The sequence below is a fragment of the Gadus macrocephalus genome, chromosome 6, assembly GCF_031168955.1.
Source record: "Gadus macrocephalus chromosome 6, ASM3116895v1".
NCBI classification, from domain to species: Eukaryota; Metazoa; Chordata; class Actinopteri; order Gadiformes; family Gadidae; genus Gadus; species Gadus macrocephalus.
Window position 1 is genome coordinate 2,906,150 of NC_082387.1, and position 27,925 is coordinate 2,934,074.

General features: G+C 43.2%; 1 protein-coding gene and 2 long non-coding RNA genes across 6 annotated transcripts; 2 read left to right on the forward strand and 1 right to left on the reverse strand.

The window, feature by feature from the left end:
* Positions 1–744: 744 nt before the first annotated feature.
* usp30 (ubiquitin specific peptidase 30) lies at positions 745–11,131 on the reverse strand. Of its 4 annotated transcripts, XM_060053629.1 has the most exons (14): positions 10,956–11,131; positions 10,078–10,184; positions 9,747–9,920; positions 8,459–8,562; positions 8,260–8,358; positions 8,084–8,129; positions 3,886–3,980; positions 3,735–3,794; positions 3,569–3,655; positions 3,410–3,490; positions 2,836–3,061; positions 2,489–2,603; positions 1,704–1,767; positions 1,352–1,474 (listed from the first exon to the last, which is right to left on the reverse strand). In XM_060053629.1, the coding sequence occupies exons 1-13, from the start codon at positions 11,024–11,026 to the stop codon at positions 1,740–1,742; spliced, it is 1,293 nt and encodes a 430-aa protein (XP_059909612.1). In that variant the 5' UTR covers positions 11,027–11,131; the 3' UTR covers positions 1,352–1,474; positions 1,704–1,739. The 4 variants fall into 4 exon arrangements, with proteins under 4 accessions (XP_059909610.1, XP_059909609.1, XP_059909611.1 ...); XM_060053627.1 differs by lacking the exon at positions 1,704–1,767 and having other exon boundaries at positions 745–1,474; positions 2,836–3,031; XM_060053626.1 differs by lacking the exon at positions 1,704–1,767 and having other exon boundaries at positions 745–1,474.
* A 2,166-nt stretch (positions 11,132–13,297) lies between these two features.
* LOC132459229 (uncharacterized) lies at positions 13,298–14,818 on the forward strand. The gene is made up of 2 exons (XR_009526160.1): positions 13,298–13,723; positions 14,237–14,818. It is a non-coding gene; the product is annotated as an uncharacterized LOC132459229 (long non-coding RNA).
* Positions 14,819–25,168: 10,350 nt separating this feature from the next.
* On the forward strand, positions 25,169–26,155 carry LOC132459230 (uncharacterized). The gene is made up of 2 exons (XR_009526161.1): positions 25,169–25,399; positions 25,562–26,155. It is a non-coding gene; the product is annotated as an uncharacterized LOC132459230 (long non-coding RNA).
* Positions 26,156–27,925: the final 1,770 nt, after the last annotated feature.

A 27,925-nucleotide genomic window follows, 5' to 3' on the forward strand; every position in this document is an offset into this window, starting at 1 on the left:
CAGGGAGACGGTTGGATGACTCTCAAGCTGTACTTTACTTTCCAACTCACAACCACAACACTTCCTTGTTCGGACCCATCACGTGACTGAACTAACCAATCAGAAGCTAGAATTTAGACTGGGGTAAACGTGAGGGAATCAGAGAGGCAGATTCAACAGAATATCCTGACTGTTAAATATGTAAATAATAACTGTGTAACATAAATATGTGAATGATTAACTGACTAAACATGGCAAATTAACTCCAATATAAATTAGGCTATATTAACTTATTCTACAACTTTCAAATATTTAACTTCTAAACCTTACATTATTATGGATTATTACATGGCTCTTCTCAATGCTGTAGACTGCTCCACTCACTTGCATGGGCCTTCCCAACGTTCAGCTGTCAATTATTTTTGTTTATGCTCCGTTTACTTGCATGGGCACTTCACAACTTCCGGCGGTGAACTATGTTTGATAATTCACTGTTGCCAAGTATAATTGAACGGCCGCTGTCAAGGTAAACGAAAGGATTTTTTGCCTTTTGCCATTGCAATCTAGATTAATTCCAAAATTAATCTAGATTAAAAAAATAATCTATGCCCACCACTTATTCTTTTACATTATAAATATTAAAAACATGTCACTTAACCTCACTGCTTGTATAGCAGTTAGTCTGAGATATAGAAAAGTGTCAATCCTTCGCTGTTCTTTATTTTTTGTGCAATGAATGTAATCTATCAAGTCATGATTCAACCCTTAGTTCATCAGTCATGTTTATTCAAAAATATTGAACTGAATAAATTAACAGGGTTGAGAGGCGAGTTTACAGCATAAGAATAATGAAAAGGGGCAAAATCACCAGATTCTAGGGGATCAAGTAGGTCCCGTTAGGTCCTAATGGCAAGTTTTTTCAATTGGTTCAGGACTATAGGCTTGGTCTCAATCAACTCCCTTTAGGTCATTGTTTTCCTATCTCAATCATCATCATCATCATCATCATCATCATTCCAGTCCTCTCTGATGGAGATAACAGACCTGGCAGATTAGAAGGATGGAGGTTCACTCTTAAACAGATTCAACAATAAGTATGCAGAGCAAACAAAGGTGTGCGTTTATGGCAAGTCAAAAAAGTTATTGCAATAACCAGCGATTGCCCTGTTCCTGAGCTTAACCGAAAGGAGCCATCTTCACGATCGCTTGCGGCGCAAGTGAGCGTAGGATAAATACGAAAGGTGGCTACACCTCTGCCCGCAAAGCTCGGCTTGACCGTTGAACCCTTTCATAGAAAATCAGGTAAGCATTGGAGGAGAGTGCCTCCTGCAGGGTGGCCTTGCGTACAGAGTCATCCGATGTCCAGAGCCACTGTGAGGGGTGTTGGCCTTGGGGGTGCGGGGCGGGGCAGCGGCGGAAGGTGATGAAGTGTCCCGTGTGCATGTCTCCATGGTGCACCAGCACGGCGGTGAGCTGGAACAGGTACTCTGACGGTCTGTGAGCAGGAGCACATATAAGGGGCACAGGAATCTAATGGCAACAGTTTGATGGAATGCCTGCATATCTTCATGTAGTTACCGCATGGAGGCAGAATACTTCTTACTCTCATTTGGTGCCCCAAAAGCAGTGAAACATAATGTTAACAATCCCACAACAAAAAAGTTGTGGGAGCATTTCTTAATAAATAATACAAAATAACACAAATTGCAGTTTCAGGGTCTTACGTAAAGGACGGGCCATATATGAATGATGGGGAAACTTTAAGAAGCAGGACTATGCAGATTATTGCTGGATAAACCCGACCAGATGTTCAAGATGAAAAGCACATGATAGAAGGAAGGGGGTTGTGTGAGGTCATTTATTAAAGGTTGGGTATGGGATTTGCGAAACGCAGATTTTGAAAATACACAACTCAAATGGTCCTACCATTTGAGTTGTGTATTTTCAAACACTGACTCTACCCATTCCAAAGTAATGGACGCGCAATCATGCACGAGCGCGAACACAGATGGGCGAGAGCGAGCCAGGCTAGCTAGGTTGGCGTTTAGGCTTGTCTTCTAGTGCTATGTCCGAATGTGGATTAGCTAGTTAGCTAGCTCCAGTAGCTACCGCAGGATAACAACAAACAGAAGCATGCTCTGGGTCACGAGCTTTGAGTACGTGCCCGAAGGGTTCACGCGCGGGGGAGTGCAGTACGACCGTTTGATTGACGTACTTACTGTCCAATGCCACTCTGTGGTTCTGGAAAACATTGGCGGAGCCCTGCCCGTTCCACAGATGATTGACTTGTTTAATTGTCATGTCAGTACTTCTAACTCAGTGGCTGTAAGTGGGTTATGATAAGGATTTCAAGTAATTTTGCAAAAATTGCCAAAAAAGAGAATTCCATAGCCAACCTTTAATGGTTGTACATTCCCAACATAGCACCTATGGTGATTTTTTTAGTGAATGTATGCGACTTGCCATCTTATTTAAAATAAAATGTACTGCGAAAGAACAGATCGTTAACCTGTAGTCATGTGAGAAGTTGAGCTGTGTTCTCACGGCAGGGGAGTGGATGAATTGATGAACTGAAGCCATTGATCCATTGGCAAGGGGCTTGTTGTTGTTATGGTGGTTGCTGTCTAAAAATAATAAATGAAACATTGCTGGTTAATTAGGGGGATACAATTCCCTAGCTCATTAACGATAAAGATTAACAAAAGTCATCATCGGCAGTCATTGGACAAATGACTGCCGAGCAGTTTGCATTGTGACGGTATGGCTTCACTAACGTGAGCTTCATCACAAACAGCGCCGTTACTGCATTTTATTTTTACCATTGGCCTACACTTTAAATAAAAGATGCCGGTCTACCGGTGCCATTTTGCATTGGCTTGTCAACCAGGTCCTGTTGGGTCTCCGTGTCGGCGGATATGGGGGGACATTTGGTGCGTTGCATCCTCTGGACTGAGGATCCATTGTGTTTGTAGCGGTCCATGGAGAGGAACTCTGTGAAGTGCACATGTTCCTGTCTCTTGATGGGAGTCCCTTCATTGGACCAGGTGAGCCTCTGCAGGTGAATACACAGGCACTGTGGCAGCTGGAAGACAAACCATTCTTCAAGTTGTGTAATCAATTCAACAACACTGTAGAACTCATCATCTATACCGAAATTAAGTTAAATGGGGGATTTCAAAATAACCTATGAGGATGAAACTGAGTACTCATTTAGTTTAAATAAAAGCTGGCCATGACCATGTAGAAAACAAGGAAGGTTTGAAAGAATATAATAGAATATAATGGATCAGAATAGAATCAATAATCAATTTAATTAATGGATAATCGTGGTTTGTTTTATTACATTTCTGAGCCAGCAGTGAGTAAACAGAAATAAAGTAGGATGCAACCATGATTAAAACATCTTCATGCCTGATGGAAGGAAAATTACCTTTCCCAGTTTCAACTGTTTGACAAATGTGGTCCGTTGGTTTTCCAGAACATGGCCCTTTTCTTTGGGACCCTGTTGAAGCTATGAGATGAAGAATAGAATACTAACACTTGTTTTCCTTTCATACCATGGAAGCATACTTGAGAGGAGCCTTCGTACCTTGGTGCAGTTTTCACACTCCACCTCTTTGATGGTTTCAGAGGAGATGAAATACTGAAGACATTGATCGAGTGAGAGGGGCCGCCCCTGGGAAAGGGAAACGATTCATTATTATCATTCCACTTCTTCTTTATATTCATACATGTTATCCTCTCTCTTCCCTTACCCACTGAGGAGACGGTATGGGTAAGGAAAGGCTTTCAAATGAGTCGTACCGCACTGGACTCTACAACGCAAAGATAAGAATACATTACACAATATATATGATAAGCAACAATCTTTGTCTTATTGTCTTTCTATTGATGAATGAAGCAAACCTGATGCTTGCAGCGCTTGCAAGACATATTGCTTGTCAAACGGCCATGGAAAGGATGTTGAAACTTCCAAGGATTCAGGATTGGATGAAGTGTGGCTGGAAAAATAAATAAAGGACCGGAAGAGTGCCATTTAATGGGTTTCAGGAAACAACTTGTGGATCCGTTTGGACTCCAAACAATTCCAAAACGTTCTCCCTGGGATTCATCTCCCAGACCCCCAGACATTTACTGGCTGCTGGACCCCCCTACACTCACTACCTCCCAGACCCCCCTACTTTCAGTGTCTCCCCAACTACATTCACTGTCTAGCCCTCACATTCACTGTCTCCCACCCTACATTTACTGTCTCCCCCTACCCTCACTGTCTCCCACACCCCCTACCTTCACTGTCTCCCCCCTTACCTTCACTGTCTCCCCCGTTCCTTCACTGTCTCCCCCCCCTACATTCACTGCCCCCCCCCCCCCCCCCCACTGTCCCCCTCCAACCTTCACTGCCTTCCCCCAACATTACTGTCTCCTGGAACCCCCTACATTCACTGTCTCCCAGGCCCCGTAGTGGGTTGGGGAGGCAGTGGGGAGCGTAGCAATCGATCCTTTCATATAACCTCTATTATTGCTTCTTATTTAGCCAAACGCCATTTAGCATATATAAAAAACAATATGCAGAACACATATAGTAGATTAGGTATTTATGGCACCTATAATTTATAAGGAACCTGTACGTAGAGACTTAATTCAGATAAGTATGCCTATATTTCCTCCCTCTTGGCCATTTTTTCCAGAAATATAATATTCAGTTCCATTCTTATGCAGATGACACCCAGCTCTACTACTACCACAAAACCCACCATGACCCTCCCTCCCACCTCCCTCTCCGATTGCCTCCAGGAAATCTGTGAAGAACTGAAATAGATATATTATAGAGGGATTATCAGTCTACGTTACTCCCCGCTCTAAGCGCATGTCACATGCAGAAAGAGACGAGAGCGACAAGAGCCGCAATCATGTCTTGTTGTGTGTGGAATAAAGATCCCGGCCATTATACCACAGATACTCTAGCTTCTATAGCATATATAAAGTCTATACTTTCAACATAAAGCGTACATATTTATAATTCGAAATTCGTCCCAGCCTTTATACCGCAGATACTCTGGGGTCTATAGCATATAACCGCGTTTTCTGATTACAGTTTAATTCATTTTTCACAATTTACCGGCTCTCGCTTTGAAGAATAATCACCGTGCCATTCGTTTCAATGGGAATCACGACAGTCTATACCAGGGGTCGGCCACTGGCGGCCCGACATAATGTCTGGCCCGCCAGATTATTCTGAAGTTATATGATTTTATTTTTTTAAATATCGAATATCTATATCTGTTAGCTTAAATGTAAGGGGCCGGATACAGGGATTTTTTTTCTTTCTCAACCAATATTGAATTTAATTGTATCAATCCTGCTACTACTCCCGGAAGGTTAGAGACACACTCGTCACGGTCACGCATAAGCTGCGAGGGGCTGAGCGGGAGTTATTGGAAACTATGCAATATTAAATTAAATGGAACCCCCCTCTATATGCCTATATACAACAACCATGGCTACCCGACATTACGTATTTTTGTGTGATACTGCACGTAGATAAAGGCAGGAGCTGTTGACAAAAGTCCACAAAAGATTTAAGACGGCAAGCTCTGAGACTCTGATGAGGCTACTTCGCCTACAGTGCGTAGGCTCCCGCCATGGTGTGTGTGTATATGTGCGTGTGCGCAGTCAATCAGCACCCGCCGTGGTGTGTGTGTGTGCAGTCAGTCAGCACCCGCCGTGGTGCGTGTGTGTGTGTGTTGTGTTATGTGAAGAGTTTTAAGAGTGGTTGGCTGCTTTTTTAGGTGCGCACTACTGCCCTCTCTCCAGCATAAGGCCTTTCTACACTGCCAAGCCGGTTCGGTCGAGGCTTTGCACGCCCAGCGATTTCACTGTCTTATTTAAAGTTTCCTGTGTAAAAACGAGGGGGTTTAATCCCCCGTTAGTCACGTCTCGGGCTTTCTTGGTTCACTGGAGAAGGCGGGGCTGTGCATTCTAAAGAGTCTAGAACTCTTTCGAATAATTTGCATATTCCCGAATGTTTAAATTTTTTTATGAATGAAGACACCCGCATGCAAGAATGAGTTCACATCTAAGTGTAGGCTATAAACGCTTTTAACTATTTACAAGTGCAAAAACGCCAACATATTCTTTATTTTGCTGACCACTTTTGGGTTAGGGATGGGTTAGGGTTTTTTGTCCCAACGAAAGCCTCGTAAGGACAGTTCCTCTTCGTCTCTCTGGTAGATCGCACCATCTTTCAAAGTCTTTGTTTAATATGACTGCATCCAGGGCCGACGGACTGCGGGGGAAAGTGAGGCAGTCGTGGGGGGGCCCAAGGTAGAGGGGCCCATGGCAATAAAAAAAAAAAAATATATATATATATATATATATATTTTTTTTTTTTGTCCCCCCCCCCCCCGTCAACAATTCAGCGCAGGGGGCTGGTAGGGGGAATTCGGGGGGGGGGGGGGGGGGGGGGCATCAGTACCTCATGTATAGGGGCCCAGGATTTGGTGCAACGGCCCTGACTGCATCACCTTCTCTCACATGATCAGCAGCTCGCGGATTTGCCTTTCTCTCCAGTTAGAACTGCTCATGACGATATTGCTGCGTGGTCTCTGTGGAGACTGTGCACCAACACCTCTACCCAAAGTGATCAGGCATGACATTTACGTGATTAGGGCATAGACTTGTTAATATGTACGTCTTTTACATCATCTAGTGCTTGGTAGGCATATGAATAAGCCAGCTGACCGGCCTGCGTCGCAGTTCCAGATGCACTTTCATTAATCAATTCCTTGAAATAGCCTTTGATAATGTTCTGGCCCGCCACCTACTGGCTGGATTTTTTTTTTGCCTGAGGCCAAACTTAGTTGCCAACCCCCGGTCTATGCTTTCAACATAAAGTGTACATATTTATAATTTGAAATTCGTCCCAGCCTTTATACCAAAGATACTATAGGGTCTATGGCATTTAACCGCGTTTTCTGATTACAGTTTAATGTAACAGTAAGCTGACAACATCGCTAATTAACACCGCAACTGCAAATTAACCACACAGAGATAACGATGGCAACCAGTCAAACAAATGTTCTTTTTGCGATCATTCTTCGCGCACATCCGCCGTGTTGATAAAACAAATAATCCCCCTATTGGCACCAAATCCACCCTCTCTAAAATAAATGACTTCTCCATCTCCATTGTCAATTATTCAGTTTCCCCCTCTCCCTAAGTCAAGAGTCTGGGTGTCATCCTGGATAGCACCCTATATTTTCAGTCCCATAACAATAATGTCACTCAATCAGCTTACTTCCACCTACGCAACATCTCTTGCCTGCGCCCATCTCTCTCCCCCAACAGAGCTGAAATTCTGGTTCACACCCTGGTCGCATCGCGTTTGGACAACTGCAACTCTCTCCTCTTTGGTTTACCAGTCCATACATAAATTACAACTGGTACAAAACTCTGCAGGCCGAATCATTACTAAAACCCCCTTCATCAGTCACATAACACCTGTCCTGCAGCAACTCCATTGGCTCCCCATCAAATATTGCATCATTTACAAGATCCTGCTTCTCACTTTCAAGGCCATCAACAATCTTGCCCCACAGTATCTTACCGAGCTACTCCATATCAAGACACCCACCCGTTCTCTCGGATCGTCTTCCTCCATCCAGCTCACCCTCCCACCTGCTCACCTGGTTACCATGGGGTCAAGAGCATTCAGTCGCTCAGCCCCCCACCTCTGGAATTCTCTGCCTCATGACATCCAACACTCCAGTTCCATTATCACTTTCGAATCTCACCTGAAAACGTGTCTATTCAGACAAGCCTACTCCCTTTAAGTCAGTTGCATTCTTGGGACTAGAATGACCCTACTCTTTTCTCTTGTACACTGTTTTATTATGTTGTTGTTGTTTTTTGCTTGCTCTTATGAATGTTTGATTTTGTAAGGTGACCATGAGTGTCAAGAAAGGCGCCCATAAATTAAATGCATTATTATCATTAGTCTATTGTTAGAACAGACATTACAATATACAGTATAAGCACGTGCATTTACGCTACCATGCGTGTGAATGTATTTCTGTCCTCAGAGCACCCTTCGCGAAAGATATACCTGTACTTCTGCAACTCAGAGTCTTGTCAGCTTGGTCCGGGATACTCTGTTGTATAGAAAAAGGCAATCATCATATTATGTATCAATTCATGCATCTTTTACTTCACCAGTCTAATTCAGCAACCTGTTTCCATTCCAACAATGAGAGGGCAGGGGAAGTCCACTAGACTACTTGCCTTAAGGGACTTAATGTCAAACAAATGACAGACTCTTGGCAGCCGATCCCTTTCCTCTTCCAGAGAGGACGTGAGCACATGAAAAAGCTCATGAGCATCCTATGGTGGAGCAAAGTCAGATACAAACACAGACTGTTGACACAGAGTACTGACATCAAAGGCCATGTTGAAGATTAGTCCACAGGGCGAGTCAACATACCTGCTCTTCAAAAGAGTTGATGTGCCACCTGTACAATCTGAGGACATCCAACAGGCACCCAGCATCAAGCACATTCTCCTCCCCAGGCTCATCGCTGGACAGGGCTGTTGATCGAACCTTTTCTGATCATGTCTGTCATGTGTTTATGTTTAGGAAATGCCAACAATGTCCCCATGCATGGATAAATAAAATAATGGATCAAGGAGATGTGAAGGAATAAGGTCATTACAAGTCAAAGTTTGTGCCAACAGTAATTGATTGAGGTTATTTGAAGCCAAGATGAACAGTCTGAGTCTGGGCCACGATTTTGAAAGAATTGCAGGAGAAGAGAGATAAAAGGAAGGGGGTCATTTCGCTGCCAAGTTAACAGCAGGTAAAGCTATGAGGTCATTTGAGGAAGGGACAACACAAGCAGACCCGGATTAACTCACAGGCTGCCTCGGCTGCAGCCTAGGGGCCCACGTCTGCAAGGGGCACTGGATGACACTATTAAAAAAAACTATTAAAAAAAAAAAAAAACGTGACCCCTATTGGCCCATAATAAGAAACATTAAAAAATGCTAAAACATACTGAATCACCTGTCTCTGATCGCAGAAGCGATATTCTGCGAGTATTGCACAGCAGTTCGATTTGTTTCAGTAAGGATGTTGTGATTTAGCCTCAGTAAAACACCCACTGCTGCTGATGTTGTAGGCCTACCTCACGAAGCTAAAGGGTAACAAATGTCACACACCGGGCAGGGCGTCACACAAAGCTAAAAGCTGTCGGTCGGTCCACAGAGGGTCATTGCAGCTATGGCAAATTCGCACTTGTTCTGTATAATTGCTGTTTTAGTAGAGGCTTTCTCAATGGGTGTGTGTGCCATTGCGCCCCGAGGATGTGCATATGGGCCATGTAATATTCCTAAAAAGCTTTTACACATGGCACTAAATTACACTTTTTTTTGTCTAAATTAAGTTATTTTGCATGATCAGTAAGGGGGCCTCACACAAAAGGTAGCCTTGGGGCCAATGACCACCTTAATCCGCCACCTTCACACAAGTACCAACAAAGGGTAACAAACTACTAAACTAACAAAACGTAGGAGGGATTGGGAACGGATGTGTATGACTTTACCAGGGGAAATACTTGGAATGATGCCCTTCACGGTATTATCCATAATATTGATGGTTATAGCAGTGTTTTTTGACTAAATGATCACAAAAACTCTACCAACAATGTAAAATACTTAAAAACTTGGAGTTTAGCTGAAGATGTATCTTGTGTAGCATATAGTGGCTATCTAACCTTTGAGAAGGTTCAGGAGCATGCTGGACAGCTGCTTGTCTTGACTGGACTGTCCCTCAATTCTTTGTGAAAAGCTCTCCAGCCAGCGTATGAAGGAGGGACATGCTGCCAGACCCTGGAGCAATGAATTCATGAAGCAGGTATTGCCCAAGTTCAACAAACCTGGAACCATCCCTGTGGAAGGAAAGGAGTCTTGGTAAATCACCACATTCTGCAAAACATGTAGATCCACAACAGCTTACTTTGAGAGTCGACTCGTCAATGAACTCTTGCTTGAGTTTACTGTGGTCAGACTCATCCCTAGTCAGAGATGGCCACTTCATTTCAGTACCTCTCTTTTTCTTCTTTTGCCCTGTGATTGGTCCCCATATAATGTAAGCTCCAGCTGCCACTGCTGCAGCTATACCACCGACAACACCCCAGTTCTTCATCAAGCTTCTGAAATTGTATATCACACACACACACACACACACACACACACACACACACACACACACACACACACACACACACACACACACACACTATTGAAATATTGTGGAAAAGTTGGGTAAAAATAACCCCCTTTTGTGTGTTTTGTTAAGAAGTCTGACCTGAAATGCAAGAGGAAGCACACGAAAGTGCCTCCATATTTATCATACAGTCTCTATAGTCTCTCGTTTAAATAGACATAACATCTTTTGTGAATAAAGCGCAGTACGACGCGTATCGATATAAGGTGCCTTATTCCAATATGTTGTTCTGTACAGCTCTATTTTGCTGTTTACTACATGGCGATGCTATGCCATATGAAACCTTACAGTGTTAGAATAATCGATTGAATGTAAAATAAGCTTAGCGATGGGGCCCCTAGCCTCGACTAAAAACAGCCAGCCATAGCATGTTAACTAACATCGTAGTTAACATAACATCGTAACGTGAAGACCTCTATTTGCCCCTCACTACACAATACACCCCTGCAGAAATAGATCATGCACAACATTGAAAAAGCGCACAACTTTCTGCTAGTAGTGCTTTTTATTTAACTACTTCATTAAACATATACAAGTTTTGTTTTTGGTTGATGTCTGCAGATGAAACTTTTCATATCATTTTTGACGTACTGGATTTCTTGACTACCGCAATTTTACGGTTAGCTTAGGTAGACTCTGGTGGTAAATAATAGACTCATGTTTATTTGAGGAATTAAGAGATTATTATTTTTTTTACCTTACTGCGGATCCAGTACTGAGGAACTCTCGAACGAGCTGCTCAGAGGTCTCTAGTCGGCGCCACAACATTGTGTTACCATTCGGAACTCTGTTCTATGGACTCATGTTTCGGCGGAATACAAAATAAACCGCACCGCTGTGTACGGAAACGGGGTAGCTGTGTTCGAAATCGTTCCCTATCATGGATGTAGTGCACTAAATAGGGTGCACGCCATTTTCTAGGTTGTTCGAATTCTCAGTGGTCCACTATATAGGTCACTATATAGTGGACTTAAAATAGGGTACATACGATGTTCCCTACATGTTACTCCCGTATACCACAATGCAATGCGGTTGTATTTTTCCAGGGGAGAAGAAGAAGCTGAATAACCGCGAAAACGAATACATTTAATGATGGAGTCTCCGGCTTTCGTTTAGAAATGTCAACAATTTATTTGGGATTTAACATAGAATATTAAACATTCACAATTAATTAAACAAGGAAATGTAACATTCAACATCAATACAACCTCCAGCTTTCGTCGTGAGTGCCCGGTTTGTTTACTTGATGTGGGCGCATCTGTCTGCGTCACACAAATACCCGGCGCATTTACTGACGCAAATGACGTTTAGAAATGTTCAGCGTAGTGTCCGAATTCTCGTTCCCTATTCCCTATATAGTGCACTATATCATGTACACTATATAGGGAATAGGGAACGAGTGTATAGGGAACGATTTCGAACACAGCTAATGTACAAAATAGTTCCCTAGCTGTGTTCGAAATCGTTCCCTATTCACTCCCTCGCTATTCCCTATATAGTGTTCATGATATAGTGCACCATATAGGGAACGAACAAACGAGAATTCGGACACTACGCTGAACATTTCTAAGCGTCATTTGCGTCAGTAAATGCGCCGGGTATTTGTGTGACGCAGAAAGATGCGCCCACATCATGTAAACAACCCGGGCACTCACGAGGAAAGCTGGAGCTTGTAATGATGTTGAATGCTACATTTCCTTGATCAAGGTTTTTTTTTATTAATTTTGAATGTTACATTTTCTATGTTAAATCCCAAATAAATTGTTGACATTTCTAAACGAAAGCCGGAGACTCCATTGTATTCGTTTTCGCGGTTATAGAGTGGCGAAGTCACGCCCCTTCCGGTAGGGCTCATGGGACCTATGAGATCGAAAAATATGAATGGGTGTCAATGGAGAGAAAATAATTATTTTCTGGTCCCGGTCTTTATATGCCCTGGATTACACATATGTTGTTTGTGGATTTAAAGGATAATTTTTCATGCAAAGAGTTCGACCGTTTATTGTGCAATTGTTCAGATAAAGGCTGTAGAGAAAACACAACGAGAAAGACTACACGGCTCGTATGTGACGTCACGCTCCCTGCGACTGGCGTGGAGAAGACCGACAATCTTCCCATCGGCATAACTGAAACTCTGCACGTGCCCCGACTTATAATGGTTTTCACCTCTTTCGATGCTTTTATCCTCCCCTTGGAAAAAGCGGTGAAGTGGGGCAGAGAGATCGCCATCTCTGTGCCGAGTTCCAAGGGCGGGTGTGGTGACGTATATCATATGCGTTGAGAGCAGCGAAGAGCTGTAGTTCACAAAGCGGCCTCACATAAAACCTAAAATTATCAAACTTCTTCACGAACATTTTTAGTTTTCTTTGCATGAAAAATTATCATTTAAATCCACAAACAACATATGTGTAATCCAGGGCATATAAAGACTGGGACCAGAAAATAATTATTTTCTCTCCATTGACACCCATTCATATTTTTCGATCTCATAGGTCCCATGAGCCCTACCGGAAGGGGCGTGACTTCGCCACTCTATACAGCTTCTTCTTCTCCTCCGGAAAACACGACCGCATTGCATTTTGGTATACAATTGACCATTGCATTTTGGTATACGGGAGTGTTGTGTATGTAAGTGGATACAGAGAACAAAGAAATATATATCAGTCCAGAAAACCGGAACTAACCACAGAGAATGTCTAATATGAGGAGAATGGGCACTCGCTGTTTAGTTCCGGTTTTCTGGACTGGTTGCAGTAATAATCTCTGTCCACGCGGGGCGCTCGCAGGCGAGTCCAGAATGAATGGGAGCCTAGGGTTTTATCCTCAGAATCCACTTTTCTCACGATGTAATTTTTTGACAAGTAATTTGAAAGTTGCGTTCAAAAGGAGGGGCTAAGAAAATAAACTCAGCTGAATATTGCATTGAGTCACATTTTAACACTGCATCAACTTATTTTACATCAGTTAACAATCACCTAGAGAGCAGTGTTCTGTTGTAGACTCCTCCTTATGCCTCTTCCTTTCTTGATCTCTACAGTTGGACCTTGATGCTGTGACAACGGCATCTTCTTCCTCTGTCCTTTTTCTCTGCCTCTGTTCAGTGTTGTTAAATCATCACTTGCTTGCATAATTTGGATTATTAGAATAAATTTAAGTTTCATAAAAGAATAGTAGAATGACACCACATTTAAATATATATTATATATTTATCTACATTTATTTTATTTTTAAGTATGTTTACAAGCTTACCTGTTAATGTAATCAATGTATAGCGGAACTATTGTTCTGAGGTGCAAGAGGTGACGTTTATTGTTGTAGCACCAGCATCGGAGCATGCAGCGCATGCGGAACCGCTCGTTGAGATGTGCGGTAATATTACATTTGTTAGTTCAACGAGAGACACACAGGAGAAAAGTTGCCTCTGTGTTACCTGTTTCACTCCCTGAAGTTAACGCGGCCAATGAGGTTTGCATAGTTCTTTAACTTGTAATTATCATGTGCTATTCTCTGGTAATATTCGTATTTACGTATGTATGTATGATTTATATGCTTTTGTTTAGTTCTCACGGCATGTTTGATGGCAAAGAGGATGATGAGGCTCAGGTAATAAATGCCCGTAAACAAGAAAGCCTTGTGTCCGTGACTGTTGACTGGAGGGAGCTACATAAGGCTTTTTATTGCTTAATACACTAGTTACAGAGTTTTAGTGAGCTAATGTAAGAAAAAGAAATGCGCGAATGTTTTACATAAGTATGTTACTTACAGAGAGTGTTTTTTTTTAATCCTCACTAGTGCCGATGATAAAGCTTTTTTTTTTTTTAACGATTATGAGCCATTTCTTTCTCCTGAAATAGAAACCTGGATTAGAATCATAATTTTAAGACTGCATCAACTTAGTTTACATCAGTAAACAATCTCCTAGAGAGCAGTGTTCTGTTGTACTCCTCCCCATGCCTCTTCCTTTCTTGATCTCTAAAGTTGGACCTTGATGCTGTGACAACGGATGAGTCTTCTTCCTCTGTCCTTTTTCCCTGCCTCTGTTCAGTATGTTCAGTGTTGTTAAATCATTTCTCTCTTTTTTTTAATTATTCTTACCGTTCTTATTGTGTTCTTGTTAGTGTGATATTTGAATAAACTTGCCTGTTGCAATGTTGGTATAATGTTTGTATAATTAAGCAATAGATCACGCCAGGCTGTGGTATGTGCTCATTATACCACTGTTAAGGGGCGTTGTCCGGCCCCGACGCGCAGCGGAGGGCCGGCGACCCCCTTCACAGTGGTATAATGAGCACATGCCACTGACTGAAGGGATCTAATTGCTTTTATACAACGGTTAGTGTTATGGCGAAACGAAAGTCATAGACACACTACATTTAAAAAGAAACCAAGAAAGTCAAAATAGCCGTTTTATTAAAGAATACAAAAAAGTAGTACCTCCTGGCTGCCGCTATGCATCGACGGTCGCTATGCAACACACTTTAGCGTCCCTCCGAGAGAAGGCTCCGATAGAGCGGTTCGCCGGCAATTTATCCTATGGAGCAGTTCACTCGCCGTGTGCCTAAGCTTTCGTTAGTCTCTCCATCGCCTTGCTCACTCCCGGAGTAACAACATTTACACCCTCTCCATCATCCAACATATGTTTTACTTTGTAACTGTTTCTACTTCCAGGCGCGGAGTGCAAACCTTCACAAAATGATCGGGCGTCATAGCAGTTATGTATACGCTCATTATACAACAGTTGGGAACCAATCAGATCGCTGGATTTAGGTCCCCCGTTGTATAATCACTGTTACTGTTTCAATGTGACTCAGACCATATTTCTCATTTAACAAACATGTGTAGCTTATAATGTGTTGCAGGGCAGAGCAATTATATTCAATGGCTTGAAACCAACCCATCTGTAAAGATCAGTGAATGCATAGAAATCAATGACAAGTGGTGTAGATGGTTTTCCCTCTGTGCAAAGTCATTAGCCCAAGTCCTACAAAAAAAAGAGACTGTAATAGCAGATGTTGAAGAGATTAAATCGTTAACAAACTATTTGTATGGAATAATCGGTTAAGGTAAGTTAAGTGCTTGAGTCTCGACACTTGTTTAGAGAATGTCTAGCGCGCAACTTGAATGAGCCATGTGCGATTTTACCCGGGCTCCAGCGCAACTTTCCCTACCAGGTGCAGCCTCAGGTAGCCTAGGACCATTCATACAAGGGCAAGCAAGAACGTTACCTTTTTCTGTCCTTGGGAAACGGAAAAAAAGGACAATCTGTTTCCACTGTTGGAGCAGTTTATCATTACATGTTTACGAGGCTTTTTTTTTTTTTAACTATCTTTATTTTCGAAAAATAGACAATGACAGATGAAATGATATTGAGCGGGACATTGACTGTATTATTTAAGGTGGTCATACCTACCATGTATATAACACATTGAACATTGAACACAAGATATGGAAGAAATTCCATTTATACCCATGTACTTTCACCATACATAACTATATAAAAAAATAAAAGGGCCTGCAGGAAAATATAAATACAGTACGCAACAATTAACTTAGACGGAAAGTCCTCCGATTGTGCTTCAGCTTCAGATGCCGTCAAGAGGGGTCTCTGGTCGTAATCAGTCGCAAGTCCGTCCCTGACCAATCAGCATTCATTAGCAGAATGCTAGCGTGTACGGCCAACAACGGCCCAAACTGTAAGAAATCGAAAGGACATAAGTCAGGGCTAAATTAACAAATTTAACAACAGTAAAGTGACACTGAACATATTAAATAGTAAAGTGATATGAGAGCCTCTTTTAAAACATCAGCAGCCAAAAGTGGTGAACACATTCAACAAAATTAAGTAATTATTACAAATTTAACAAACACTTATTTATTAACCTCTGATGTCCTTTCCCCTACCTCGAGGCATTATTTACAAAACATAGACTTCTTGGATTGGTCGTAGACCAGCCAATTGAGCTCCTGCGTCACGTGACTTTTGGTTGTCGGACGCCATTTTGGCAGTAAACATGACGACCAGCGCCAGCAGCCTTCAAGAGTTCCTACCGAGCGAGTATACGTGCCATTTTAGTTTAGATGAAATTCGTTTTTATACTGGAAAATTACATAGATTAAATATAAGTGACCCATATAACGCTCCTGGGGTGCTTTTCAAGAGCATAACATCCAACGAAGATTATTTACCTGACTTGCGCTACGCTGACATCCACAGCTATCTGGTAAATTTCCCCTCAGTCTACACTGGGGACTCCCTCAGAGCTTACAAAGGCTTGGATGCTTATAAATGGTGTCAGTCCGGCTTTGTAACTCAACTTCGACTGTGGAGTCTTGCATCCAAAGACTTCGGTATCATCACTGCAAGGGTAAGTATTAAATTATCCCAGTTTGATAGACAGTGTCACGTTAGCATTGTTTGTTTATTAGCTTGACTAGGTACGGCAGTGTCACGTTGGCATGTTTGTTTATTATCTTGGGTAGCTACTGCAGTGCATCTGTAACTTGCTAGTTTGTGTTTTTGAACGTACCCAACCTAAGTGGCTGTCATTTTCAACCTTAATTTATATTTTTTGAATATCATACATAGGTTAATCACTCCCAACGGCTGAATGACAGTCAACTGAAGCCATGGGTGGTGGTGAGGAACGACGGTGTAGTGATGGGAGCCCACTGTAACTGCACAGCAGGACTTGGGGAGAGTTGTTCTCATGTGTCAGCTGTGCTCTTCAGACTGTGGGAAAAAAACAATGCAAGGCATGAGGAGATCAGCTGCACGTCCAAAAAATGCAAGTGGACCTCTCCCAGTGAGGATGCTGGGAAGAATGTGGAGTACCAACAGGGAAAGGACATCATATTCAACAGTAGTCAACAAAATAAAAAGGGGAATTCCACCAAGGGTACATCTGCGCCCCCATCTTTCCCACCCCTGACTGCTGCTGAGCAAGCGCAGTTCTACCAAAACCTCTCTCAGTGCCGGACTCAAGATGGGAAGTCCTGCAGACCTGCTGTTCTGTCAGTTGTTCCCGGGTATGCCACAACCTATGTACCAAAGGCTGTCAAGCTTGATTTACCTGAACCCCTTACCAGTTTGTACGACAAGAAGGCAAGAGACCTGAGCCTGGCTGAATTACAAGAGCGTGCAGAAGGAATATTTGATGACTTGACTGTCACTGAACAACAGGTAGAGAACATATTCTTTTTACTATTGACTGAAATCTAAGATCTACCATGTTAAGGCCTGTAACACTTCGACTAATCTTTTAGCCCAATTATTACGATAGAAACGCGAGTTTCTTAATTTGAGAACCAAGCACATTGATTGTGTTCGTTTGAGACCACTTAATAATACTACAAATAACGAGGAGATAGCTCAGGGAATTACATTAACTCATATATTTTCAAACTGTTCATATCTCCATATACATTCACCAAACAACCCTCAAATAGCCCACAGGCCATATACATTCACCAAACAACCCTCAAATAAACACACAGTTCATATACATTCACCAAACAACCCTCAAATAAACCCACAGTCCAGATACCCCAAAAGTCTTTTCCGCCGATGTGATCTGATAACCGCGTTAATAAGCGGCCTCCATTTGCGCGCCCCTTGCGCACACTCGCGCGTTCTCCCTCTAGTTCAAAGCAAACAAAAAAGAATATCCAAACGAAATCCCCGATGTCCCCGAACCAAACTCCGCAAGCCACGGTCTCTTACGTCCGGGGAAATTTGGCAATCCGGGAAAAAGACAGGCAAAGAAAAACAAGATGACCCAGGTCGTAACAAAAACCTCCTTCAAAAAGTATAAATCGCTCTTACCGACGTATCCAAAGAGTCGGCAAGAGTTGTCGACTTTGTCTCAGTGGTTCTTAAAGCTTTTCCACTATTAAGCTTTCTCCGTTGGACTGGCGTTTGTTAGAGGTCCCTCTCAGACTCCCTCCATTCATTCCGCCCCCCCCATTCATTCATTTCCTTGTATTTAAAACCTCTCGAACCTCATCCCGTCAGCTGACAGGCACGTCAGCTGATTTGCGGAACACCGATCCCCGGTCAGAAAACAATAACAGTCATAAATATAAAATAAATACATATAAATATAAGGCCACAGGTACACATTAAGGTAGGAACAGTACTTTAGGATCACCACATTATACCTGTTAATTCTTTACATATTGAAACCAGGTAATATTTTTACAGCGTATCCTAAAATATTAAATATGTGGCCTAGTGTCACATAGACCCCCCCTCCAGCCGGAGGCTACTCAGGTAAGACACCAAAATATTTTTTCAAATTTACCACATTTACTGTATCCTCTTTTTGTGGGTTGTTCCACCCTACCCTGTAGTTTACAGGCCCCAATTTTTTTGTAATTTTAGCTGGCCCTTCCCACCTAGGCGCTAGCTTAGCAGAGAATTTATCACTGGCCCTAGAGAGAGGATGGGACCTGACCCAGACTAGGTCACCCTGCTGAAAGTGCGCATCTTTTCTGCAGGCATTATAATACCTAGCTTGTCTAAGTTGGTGCACCCCCACTCTCCGTTGGACCTCCTCTAGCATTTTCTGTTGTCTCTCCACCAGGTTGTAGGCCTCTCGCTGTGCAGGTGATGGTGACTTGTAGATGAGCCGTTCCAGTGGGCCTTTGAGGTTCCTGCCCAAAGCCAGCTCAGCAGGGGTTTGTCCAGTGCTCTCCTGTTGTGCTGTGTTGAGGGCGAAACGGAACTCTGACAGCCAATGGTCCCAGGTGTTGTGGTGTTTGCCGACATATGATGCAATCATGGCTTTAATGGTCCGGTTGAATCGTTCTGTCAGATTGGTTTGTGGATGATAACTGGTTGTGAGTTTCTGAACAACCCCCCATGTGTTGCAGAGGTTAGTGAGAAGTTTTGAAGTAAACTGTGGACCTCGGTCCGAAACCATGTATTGCGGCACCCCCCACCGGGTGAAGATTTCCTCTCTGAGGATTTTGACCAGACGGGGTGTCTTGCTGTCCCTCAAGGGAAACATTTCCACCCATTTAGAGCAATAGTCGACCACCACCAGGAGGTAACAGTTGGCTTTCTTACTTCTAGGTAATGGCCCCATGAGGTCAACACCCAGCATCACTCCCGGTTTTTCAACTACTGTGCTCTGCAGTAGTCCTGATGGCTTGGCGTTATCCGCTTTGTACTGCTGACAGGGTATACAGGACTTGACATGCGCCCACACATCTTTGCGGACATTCGGCCACCAGGCTACTCCCAACACCTTTAATAGAGTCTTCAGCTGACCCAGGTGACCACCAAGGGGATTATCATGAAAGTACCTCAGAAATTCGGACACCAGGGATTGTGGAACGACCATCTGGTACTTCTGTCCCTGGTCCCGTACAGGAACTCTTCTGTACAACACCCCTTGTTGGACCACAAAGCCAATGCGAGTTAAAGGCACATCTGTCTGGGCACTGTCCTGCTTCAGCTCACACACCCGTTGGTCCTTCTCTTGTTCCTCTGCTATCTCTGCCAGGGTAGTAGGCAACACAGAGTGGATTTTGGTGGAGACAGCCCAGCACGGTGTTGGGTGAATTGAGAGAGGTTCGTGAGCCCGGGACAACGCGTCTGGTGCTGAATTGAGACAGCCCTTTCGGTAATGTACCTTGAAATGGAACTGCTGTAATCGTAGGGTCCACCGGGTCAGACGGGAGCTAGTCTTTGGGCAATTGAATGCCCACGACAGTGCAGCATGATCAGTGTAGACGGAGAACTCCACTCCTTCTAAGTAGTGCCTCCACTTTTCAACCGCCCATACCACTGCCAGGCACTCCTTTTCCGAGGTGGAATAATTGCACTCTGGACCTCGGAGTCCCCTGGAGGCATAGGCTATCACCTGCTCCCCTTCTGGTGTGTTCTGGGACAAGATGGCGCCAAGGCCCACGTCACTAGCATCTGTTAGCACCTGGAATGGTAAGGATAGATCAGGCTGTGCCAGCACTGGTGGATTCTGCAAGGCCTCCTTTAAGGCATCCAGACTGGCCTGGCATTCACTGGTCCATAGCCACTCCACTCCTTTCCTCTTGAGATGGTTAAGCGGGGCTGCAAGGTCGGCAAACCGGGGAATGAATTTATGATACCAGCCAGCCAGTCCAAGAAAGCGCTGCAGAGCCTTTAAGTCCTTGGGAGTAGGGAAGTCAGCCACAGCCTGTGTTTTAGCTGGGTCCACCTCCACCCCTCTGTCTGAGACAAGGTGGCCAAGAAACTTAAGTTCCTGTTTGAAAAAGTGGCACTTCTTCATGTTAAGGCTGAGGTTTGCTTCTTGCAGCCTTTGGAAGACTGCAGCCAGATCCTGTATGTGGTTGTGGCGGGAATGAGAGTACACAATGATGTCGTCTATGTACACAAAACACATCTTTCCTCTCAAATTCCCTAGGACCCGCTCCATTAGCCTTTGAAAGCTCGCAGCAGCATTTCGGAGACCGAAAGGCATGGATTTGAACTGGAACAGCCCTAGTGATGTTATAAATGCAGTCTTAGGCTTGCTTTCTTTTGTCATTGCCATCTGCCAATATCCCGATTGCAAATCCAATGAACTGAACCAAGAGGCTCCCTCCAATGATTCAAGAATGTCGTGTATGATGGGCATTGGATATGCATCAGGCAAGGTCTTGGCATTCACTCTCCTGTAATCTACACAAAACCTATAGGATCCATCAGGTTTGTTGACGAGAACCACAGGTGAGGACCAGGCAGATTGTGATGGTTCGATGATGTCCTCAGCCAGCATTTTCTCCACATGTTCTTCTACTATTCTCTTCTTCAGAGGAGATACCCGATATGCCTTGCTCCGGACAGGAACTTCATCTTGCAGGAAGATGGCATGCTTCTCCACCTCAGTTTTTCCCAGCTTCCCAGAGGTAACCGTCGGCCAGTTCTCCATAAGTTGCTGAAGCCCTTCAGGCCAGTTAGAATCATGCCTGGGAGATGGGGTTTCTGTTGTAGAGGAGACCCAACACTGATGGTAAGCACCCGGAGGCAGGGCATAGTAGAGGTGTACCCCCTCTAGAGAGCTAAGACTGTTGTTGTTCCACCCAGTAGTGGTGAGAGGTTGTCGTTTAAAGGTATGATAGGTGTAGCCTCTATCTGTCTTTAGTCCATAACTGTTCTTAGCCAGATGAATGAGAACACCGGTAGTAGCTAGGAAGTCTAGGCCTAGAATCACAGGGAAAGCAAGGTGACGGTCATCCATCACGTGTACTTCAGCAGGCCATTGTTTGCCATGCCAATCGAGGCAAATAGTTTTCTTCCCCAGGGCTTGGTGTGTGGTCCCGTCTGCCATGACGAACCTCTGTCTCTCTGCTGGTAGGAAGTTTTCATCTGCTGCTGTCACCTGTCGCCATAGACTCTGCTTCATCAATGTGAAAGTGCTGCCTGTGTCTACTACAGCGTCTCCCTGCATGCCTCTGATGGTAATGGGAACTAACAGTAGACCCTGTTGATCTTTATCTCTGTGTGTTTGATGTTGAACTACCGTTAATTCAGCTGCTCCATGCTTGCTCCTTTTATCTGATGTTTTTTTTTCTTGTCTATCTGAACTAGCATGCACCTTCTGCCAGTACTCCTTGGCTCCAGAGCAGTCCTTCTCCACCATAGAGCCCACCTTCACCAGTTGTGCCACGGTTGTCACCGTCCCACGGAGGCACCCCGCTATTTTAGGATTGCTATTATTCAAGATACGCCTTACAATCTCTTCTTCAGGCATGTCCTGCTTCCATTTCAGACATAAATCCTGGTAGTCATAGGCGAAATCTCGGAGGCACTGGTCTGGCTTCTGAACGGTGGTTCTCAACTTCTCCTCCACTTCACTCAAGTAATCCGTGGATAGGAAAGCTGCTAGAAAGGCTTCTCTGAATGAGATCCAATCATGTACCTGACTCTTGGTAGCTTTCCACCAACTGAGTGCTGAGCCCTTTAAAACTGAGGATAGCGCACCCATTAGCTCATGAGAAGTAATGGGTCTCATTTCTAGAAAGTTTTCACACCGTTCGATAAACCGTAAGACATCAGAGGATTCACTGCTAGGGCCGAATGTGGGAAATTCCAGGTTCACAGGAGGCTTGTGGTACATTGGAGAGGCAACAGACTTCATACGGCCAGGAGGTGTTGCAACATACTGACCAGCTTGGGTAACCATTGGGCTAGCTTGGGTCGCTATTGGGCTAGCTTGGGTAGCTATTGGGCTTACATTAGTGGAGACTGCTATAGTTCTCAGTGGTACGGGAGTGCTAGTGGGCCTTAGCCCGTGCACTTGTTTTCTCCATTGTTCATCTCTACGAAGAAGGCAATTGTACACTGTCCTGTCCAACTTTCCTATACCATCACACAAGAGCTTTTCTAGTTGAGTCAGGTTTTCTTCCACCCACCCTCTAAAACTCAACTCCCTATTTACAGCACTTGTTACAGACTCCCTAAATTCAGCTTTTAACTGTTCCACTTGGTTTTGTAGGCTATTGATGTTATTTGCCAATTCCTCACTCTCTGTCTGTGTTTCCTGTGTAACCGTTTCTTCCCAAACAGCCCCCCTGTTATCCTCACCATTATTATCATTACTATCACCATCATCATCATCATTTTCAACATCATTTTCATTACCAACCACATCATTTTCGTCATTATCAACATCCTCCAAACCCATTCTAACCCTACCCACAGTATTTGGAACATTACCAGGAGTGCGTGGAACATCATTAGGGCTATGACCAATGTGGTGTGTAGTGCTAAGTGTACTAGTGTCATTGTCACTAATATACAATGAGCTCAGTAAATAAGATATATCTGAAGTAGATCTTCTCGTAACAAAAGGTCCTGCAGTAAAATCGGGATCACCAAATACAGGCCTTAGATTAGGCAAAGAGGTCCTTCCCTCTCTATGAGCCATATTACTAAATGTATCTCAATATTTTTTTCACAAACAACAATCAAAGTAACTCTGGTACCCGTAATGGCCACCATATGTAACACTTCGACTAATCTTTTAGCCCAATTATTACGATAGAAACGCGAGTTTCTTAATTTGAGAACCAAGCACATTGATTGTGTTCGTTTGAGACCACTTAATAATACTACAAATAACGAGGAGATAGCTCAGGGAATTACATTAACTCATATATTTTCAAACTGTTCATATCTCCATATACATTCACCAAACAACCCTCAAATAGCCCACAGGCCATATACATTCACCAAACAACCCTCAAATAAACACACAGTTCATATACATTCACCAAACAACCCTCAAATAAACCCACAGTCCAGATACCCCAAAAGTCTTTTCCGCCGATGTGATCTGATAACCGCGTTAATAAGCGGCCTCCATTTGCGCGCCCCTTGCGCACACTCGCGCGTTCTCCCTCTAGTTCAAAGCAAACAAAAAAGAATATCCAAACGAAATCCCCGATGTCCCCGAACCAAACTCCGCAAGCCACGGTCTCTTACGTCCGGGGAAATTTGGCAATCCGGGAAAAAGACAGGCAAAGAAAAACAAGATGACCCAGGTCGTAACAAAAACCTCCTTCAAAAAGTATAAATCGCTCTTACCGACGTATCCAAAGAGTCGGCAAGAGTTGTCGACTTTGTCTCAGTGGTTCTTAAAGCTTTTCCACTATTAAGCTTTCTCCGTTGGACTGGCGTTTGTTAGAGGTCCCTCTCAGACTCCCTCCATTCATTCCGCCCCCCCCATTCATTCATTTCCTTGTATTTAAAACCTCTCGAACCTCATCCCGTCAGCTGACAGGCACGTCAGCTGATTTGCGGAACACCGATCCCCGGTCAGAAAACAATAACAGTCATAAATATAAAATAAATACATATAAATATAAGGCCACAGGTACACATTAAGGTAGGAACAGTACTTTAGGATCACCACATTATACCTGTTAATTCTTTACATATTGAAACCAGGTAATATTTTTACAGCGTATCCTAAAATATTAAATATGTGGCCTAGTGTCACAGGCCTATGTCACGGAACAATAGAAGACCGGAAGAAGCTCGCGGAGTAGGGTAACTGCTCTTCCGCTTAGCTTAGCTAAGCTGTTTACCATGGCGGAGGCAGATCGATACCTTTGGACCAAGTCTCTCCAACCTACCTAAATTGTCCTACGACGACGTCCTAAGGATAGTAAATCAGCACTTACGTGTCGAAAAATCTAAACTACGCAAAGGATATAAGTTATTCTGGGAGAAGTACATTTTAAATTACATAGGTAAGTGTTTCAAATCTGTTGACACTGTGTAGCTTGACTGACAGATAGCACTAAGTGTACATGTCAGTTAAAACGTATCCTTTTTAATTAATCGCAAAATATTATTTACACTGGTAGGAATACATATTTAGTTTGAGTGTCTCTGAAACTTTGCCTGACGAACCCCAAGAGGTTTGGTATAGGTAGGTAGCCACTGCCTACCTATACCAAACCTCATGTAAGTACATGTAAGTGTCGATAGTATGTCAGATTAGCTCCAGGCTACTGTCAGAACATAGTGGCTGGGTGGCTGTCATAAGCTACCAATGCCCATACATTTTGCTGTATGGTGTGTTAATCTTTCCCTCTTACTGCAGTGTCAGATTTAGTTAATTTGGAAGTAGCAGTTCGGGCGAACTGCTACTGTTCCCAGAAGAAAAACGATGAGCCTCACACCCTGCAGGCTACAGTGCTAGGAAGTCAGGCCTGAGTCTGAAATCAAACTCTATCTCGCTTTTCAGTCTTTTGTGAATCAATGGGACTGTTACTTAGGCCTACCTTTCTGACCACTTTAATTAGATTTACATTTTGTGATTCAAACAACAGGCCCACCTCGTAATATGTAGCATAATGGATAGCCTAGACCTAGAGCATGGTTCCAGACCTTCACAGATCCAGTTGCATGTTCAGTCTGTGTGTGGTTTTATTATTATTGTTTCTTGTTGCTGTTCCAAAATGCTCTCTCTTTCTCCAGATCTGCTGTTGCAGATGATAATGTTTTGTTTCATGTCTGCTGTTGCAGATTGTCATGTTTTGTTTTATATCTGCTCTTCCAGACACATGACTACCACTTCACAGGGGAGAAAAGCGTGCCAACACCTCTGTCGTGGACCAGTGTTCTGCAGTCGTGGACCAAGGACACAGGTTTATGTGTATACCTCAGGCCTAGCCAAACATCCTGTATAGTCTACTCAATAATAGTATTCGAAGTTGTTGTATATAGACAGACGCGACTAGCACTGACTTAAGTGTTGCTACACTGACAATATGATTTATGTGCTGACATATTTTTTCTTTTTGCTCCAGGGGATTCGCCCGGAACCCACTGACCAACTTGTGGTCAGGAAACCCAAGGTTTGGGTTAGGTGTTTTATTTTAGCACATACATGGACACATACCTCCTGAATGCCAAGTAAATATGGCCGAGGGATACACACACCCCATTACATTTATTTATTTCTGTTAAATGTATATATGTAAATATTTATGTATATATGTAAATTTGATTTATAATATTTAATCAAAGAATTGGAAACGAACATTCCTGAACATTTGTTTAAGGTAACACACTCTGAGCACCTTTAAAACAAGCCTGAAGACTTTTATGTTTGCATTAGCTTTCTGCTACATCTTAAATACATTGCACTTTCTAAAGCTTTTTTAATTTTGCCTTTATTTTCTATTTTAATACTAAAATGCCTTTAACTTTCTATTTTACTCATTTCTCTGCATATTTTTTCTTTTACTTATCTATTTTATTGTATGACAATGTTTGTATGTGAAGCACTTTGAGTCTGCCCTTGTGTATGAAAAGTGCTATATAAATAAAGTTGCCTTGCCTAACACACAGAACATTTCATTTCTTTCTGTTAAATGTAAATATGTATATATGTAAATTTATATTTAAAAAAAAGAACTGGAAACGAACATTAAATAAACATTTGAAAAGGACGGACGGACACAAACACCATTTTAATTTCTTTCTGCTAAATGTAAACAAAGAACATTAATAAACGTTTGAAAATAGTCATGTGACGTCATGTGTGTTTTAATGTGTAACACTGGGACATCACCCTTAACATAAAGGACCTTGATAGTTAGACATCAAGCAACAATTTACCCACAGCTGATTGACAGAGCCTGAAAGAGTCAGAGGAATGGTCGTGTCCCAGATATGATATTCTTTGACCCTTCTGATGGCCCTCTCCACCAAGATTCTAAATTGGGCGATACTCACTGGTGAACCTGGCACCTCTTTTAAATGGCGGCATTATGAGGGTGGCCCCAACTTCAGAAAGCATCTTGTCGATGACAAAGCCTTTGTCAGCCATGCATGCATCTCCTGGCTGAAGTAGACTGAGGATTCCTGACTGCTGTGTGATTTCTCTGTCTGATATGGAACCAGTGTACAGCTTAGAAATTAAGGTGATAACTCCACATGAAGCAATGCCAATCAGACCTTTGAAGGTGTTGGTATTCTTGTAGTGGGAGAATGTTTCTGACTGGAGGGTGAGTGATGAGGGTGCCTCACACCTGATTTCTGTGCAGTCTAGAATCACTCGCACGTTAGGACAGTACTGGGCAAAAAATTATCTCAACCAAGATTTAGTATGTCCTTCGGGAAAGCGTGGAAGCTGATGTATGGCTGTATACGTCCTGATGTAGAGCAACACGGTACACTACAAGAACAACTGCGAACGGGAGCTGCCATTGTTGTTGCTGCTAGACGCGACCGGAAGTTGGATTACCCCACTACGCGTTCCGGAAGCAGGAAGTGTGACATAGGCCTATTGAACGTTTTTAACCACTGGGGGTTAAACCTGTACGTTTTCCCGTTGGCCGAGACGGAGTCATGGGTGGAGTCGGCTTCGTCCGAAGGTGCAGGTTCCGTGCTTGTGGTCGCCGAGTCAATCTCTTCCATACGTGGATTTTTTTTCCAAGTTTCCATCTTTATTTGATGAAGAAGAACTTCCGAATACAGGGAAATACCTTTTAATTTTTCTGTTTTGCTTAAAAAGTGAATTTTCCGCGACCATTACAAAGCCTCTTCCTCAACGTGTGAATGTTCGGGAAATTTAGTTTTTTAGTAGTCGAGCGGAACTGGCGAGCCTATAACTCAAAATACATTTCCCAACATTCATCATGCTCCCGAGTCCCACACACTCGCGCTTAATGGTGCCATTGAAAGCCGTACAGAAAGACGTATTTTTTTTCGGCACGGGTCCTTCTCACCCTTTCGCACCAGTGCGGGTGGACTTGTACTTATCTTTGCATGCTAAATATTTAATAATAATAATAATAATAATAATACATTTAATTTAGAGGCGCCTTTCAAGACACCCAAGGTCACCACATTTCAATAGCAAATGCGATCAAAACTGTCGCACTGTGCAGCCCTGCATAAGTACTCATTCATTTGACTTTTTAACTATAATCTATATTGAACTTGCGGAATCTACAATAAAATTTGCGATATTTCAACGACAAGCAAGTGAAAGAGATATAGTTAGCCGTCTAGCCCCATAGACTCCCATTCAATCTGGACTCGCCCGCGATCACCCCCAGTGGATGTCTAATGGAACTACAACCAAGATCGTTACAATGGGGTGTATAGGAAGTGCCCAGGCTCTTCGTAGACGGGCTGTGCCGTGTTCCAATACCCGTACTGTC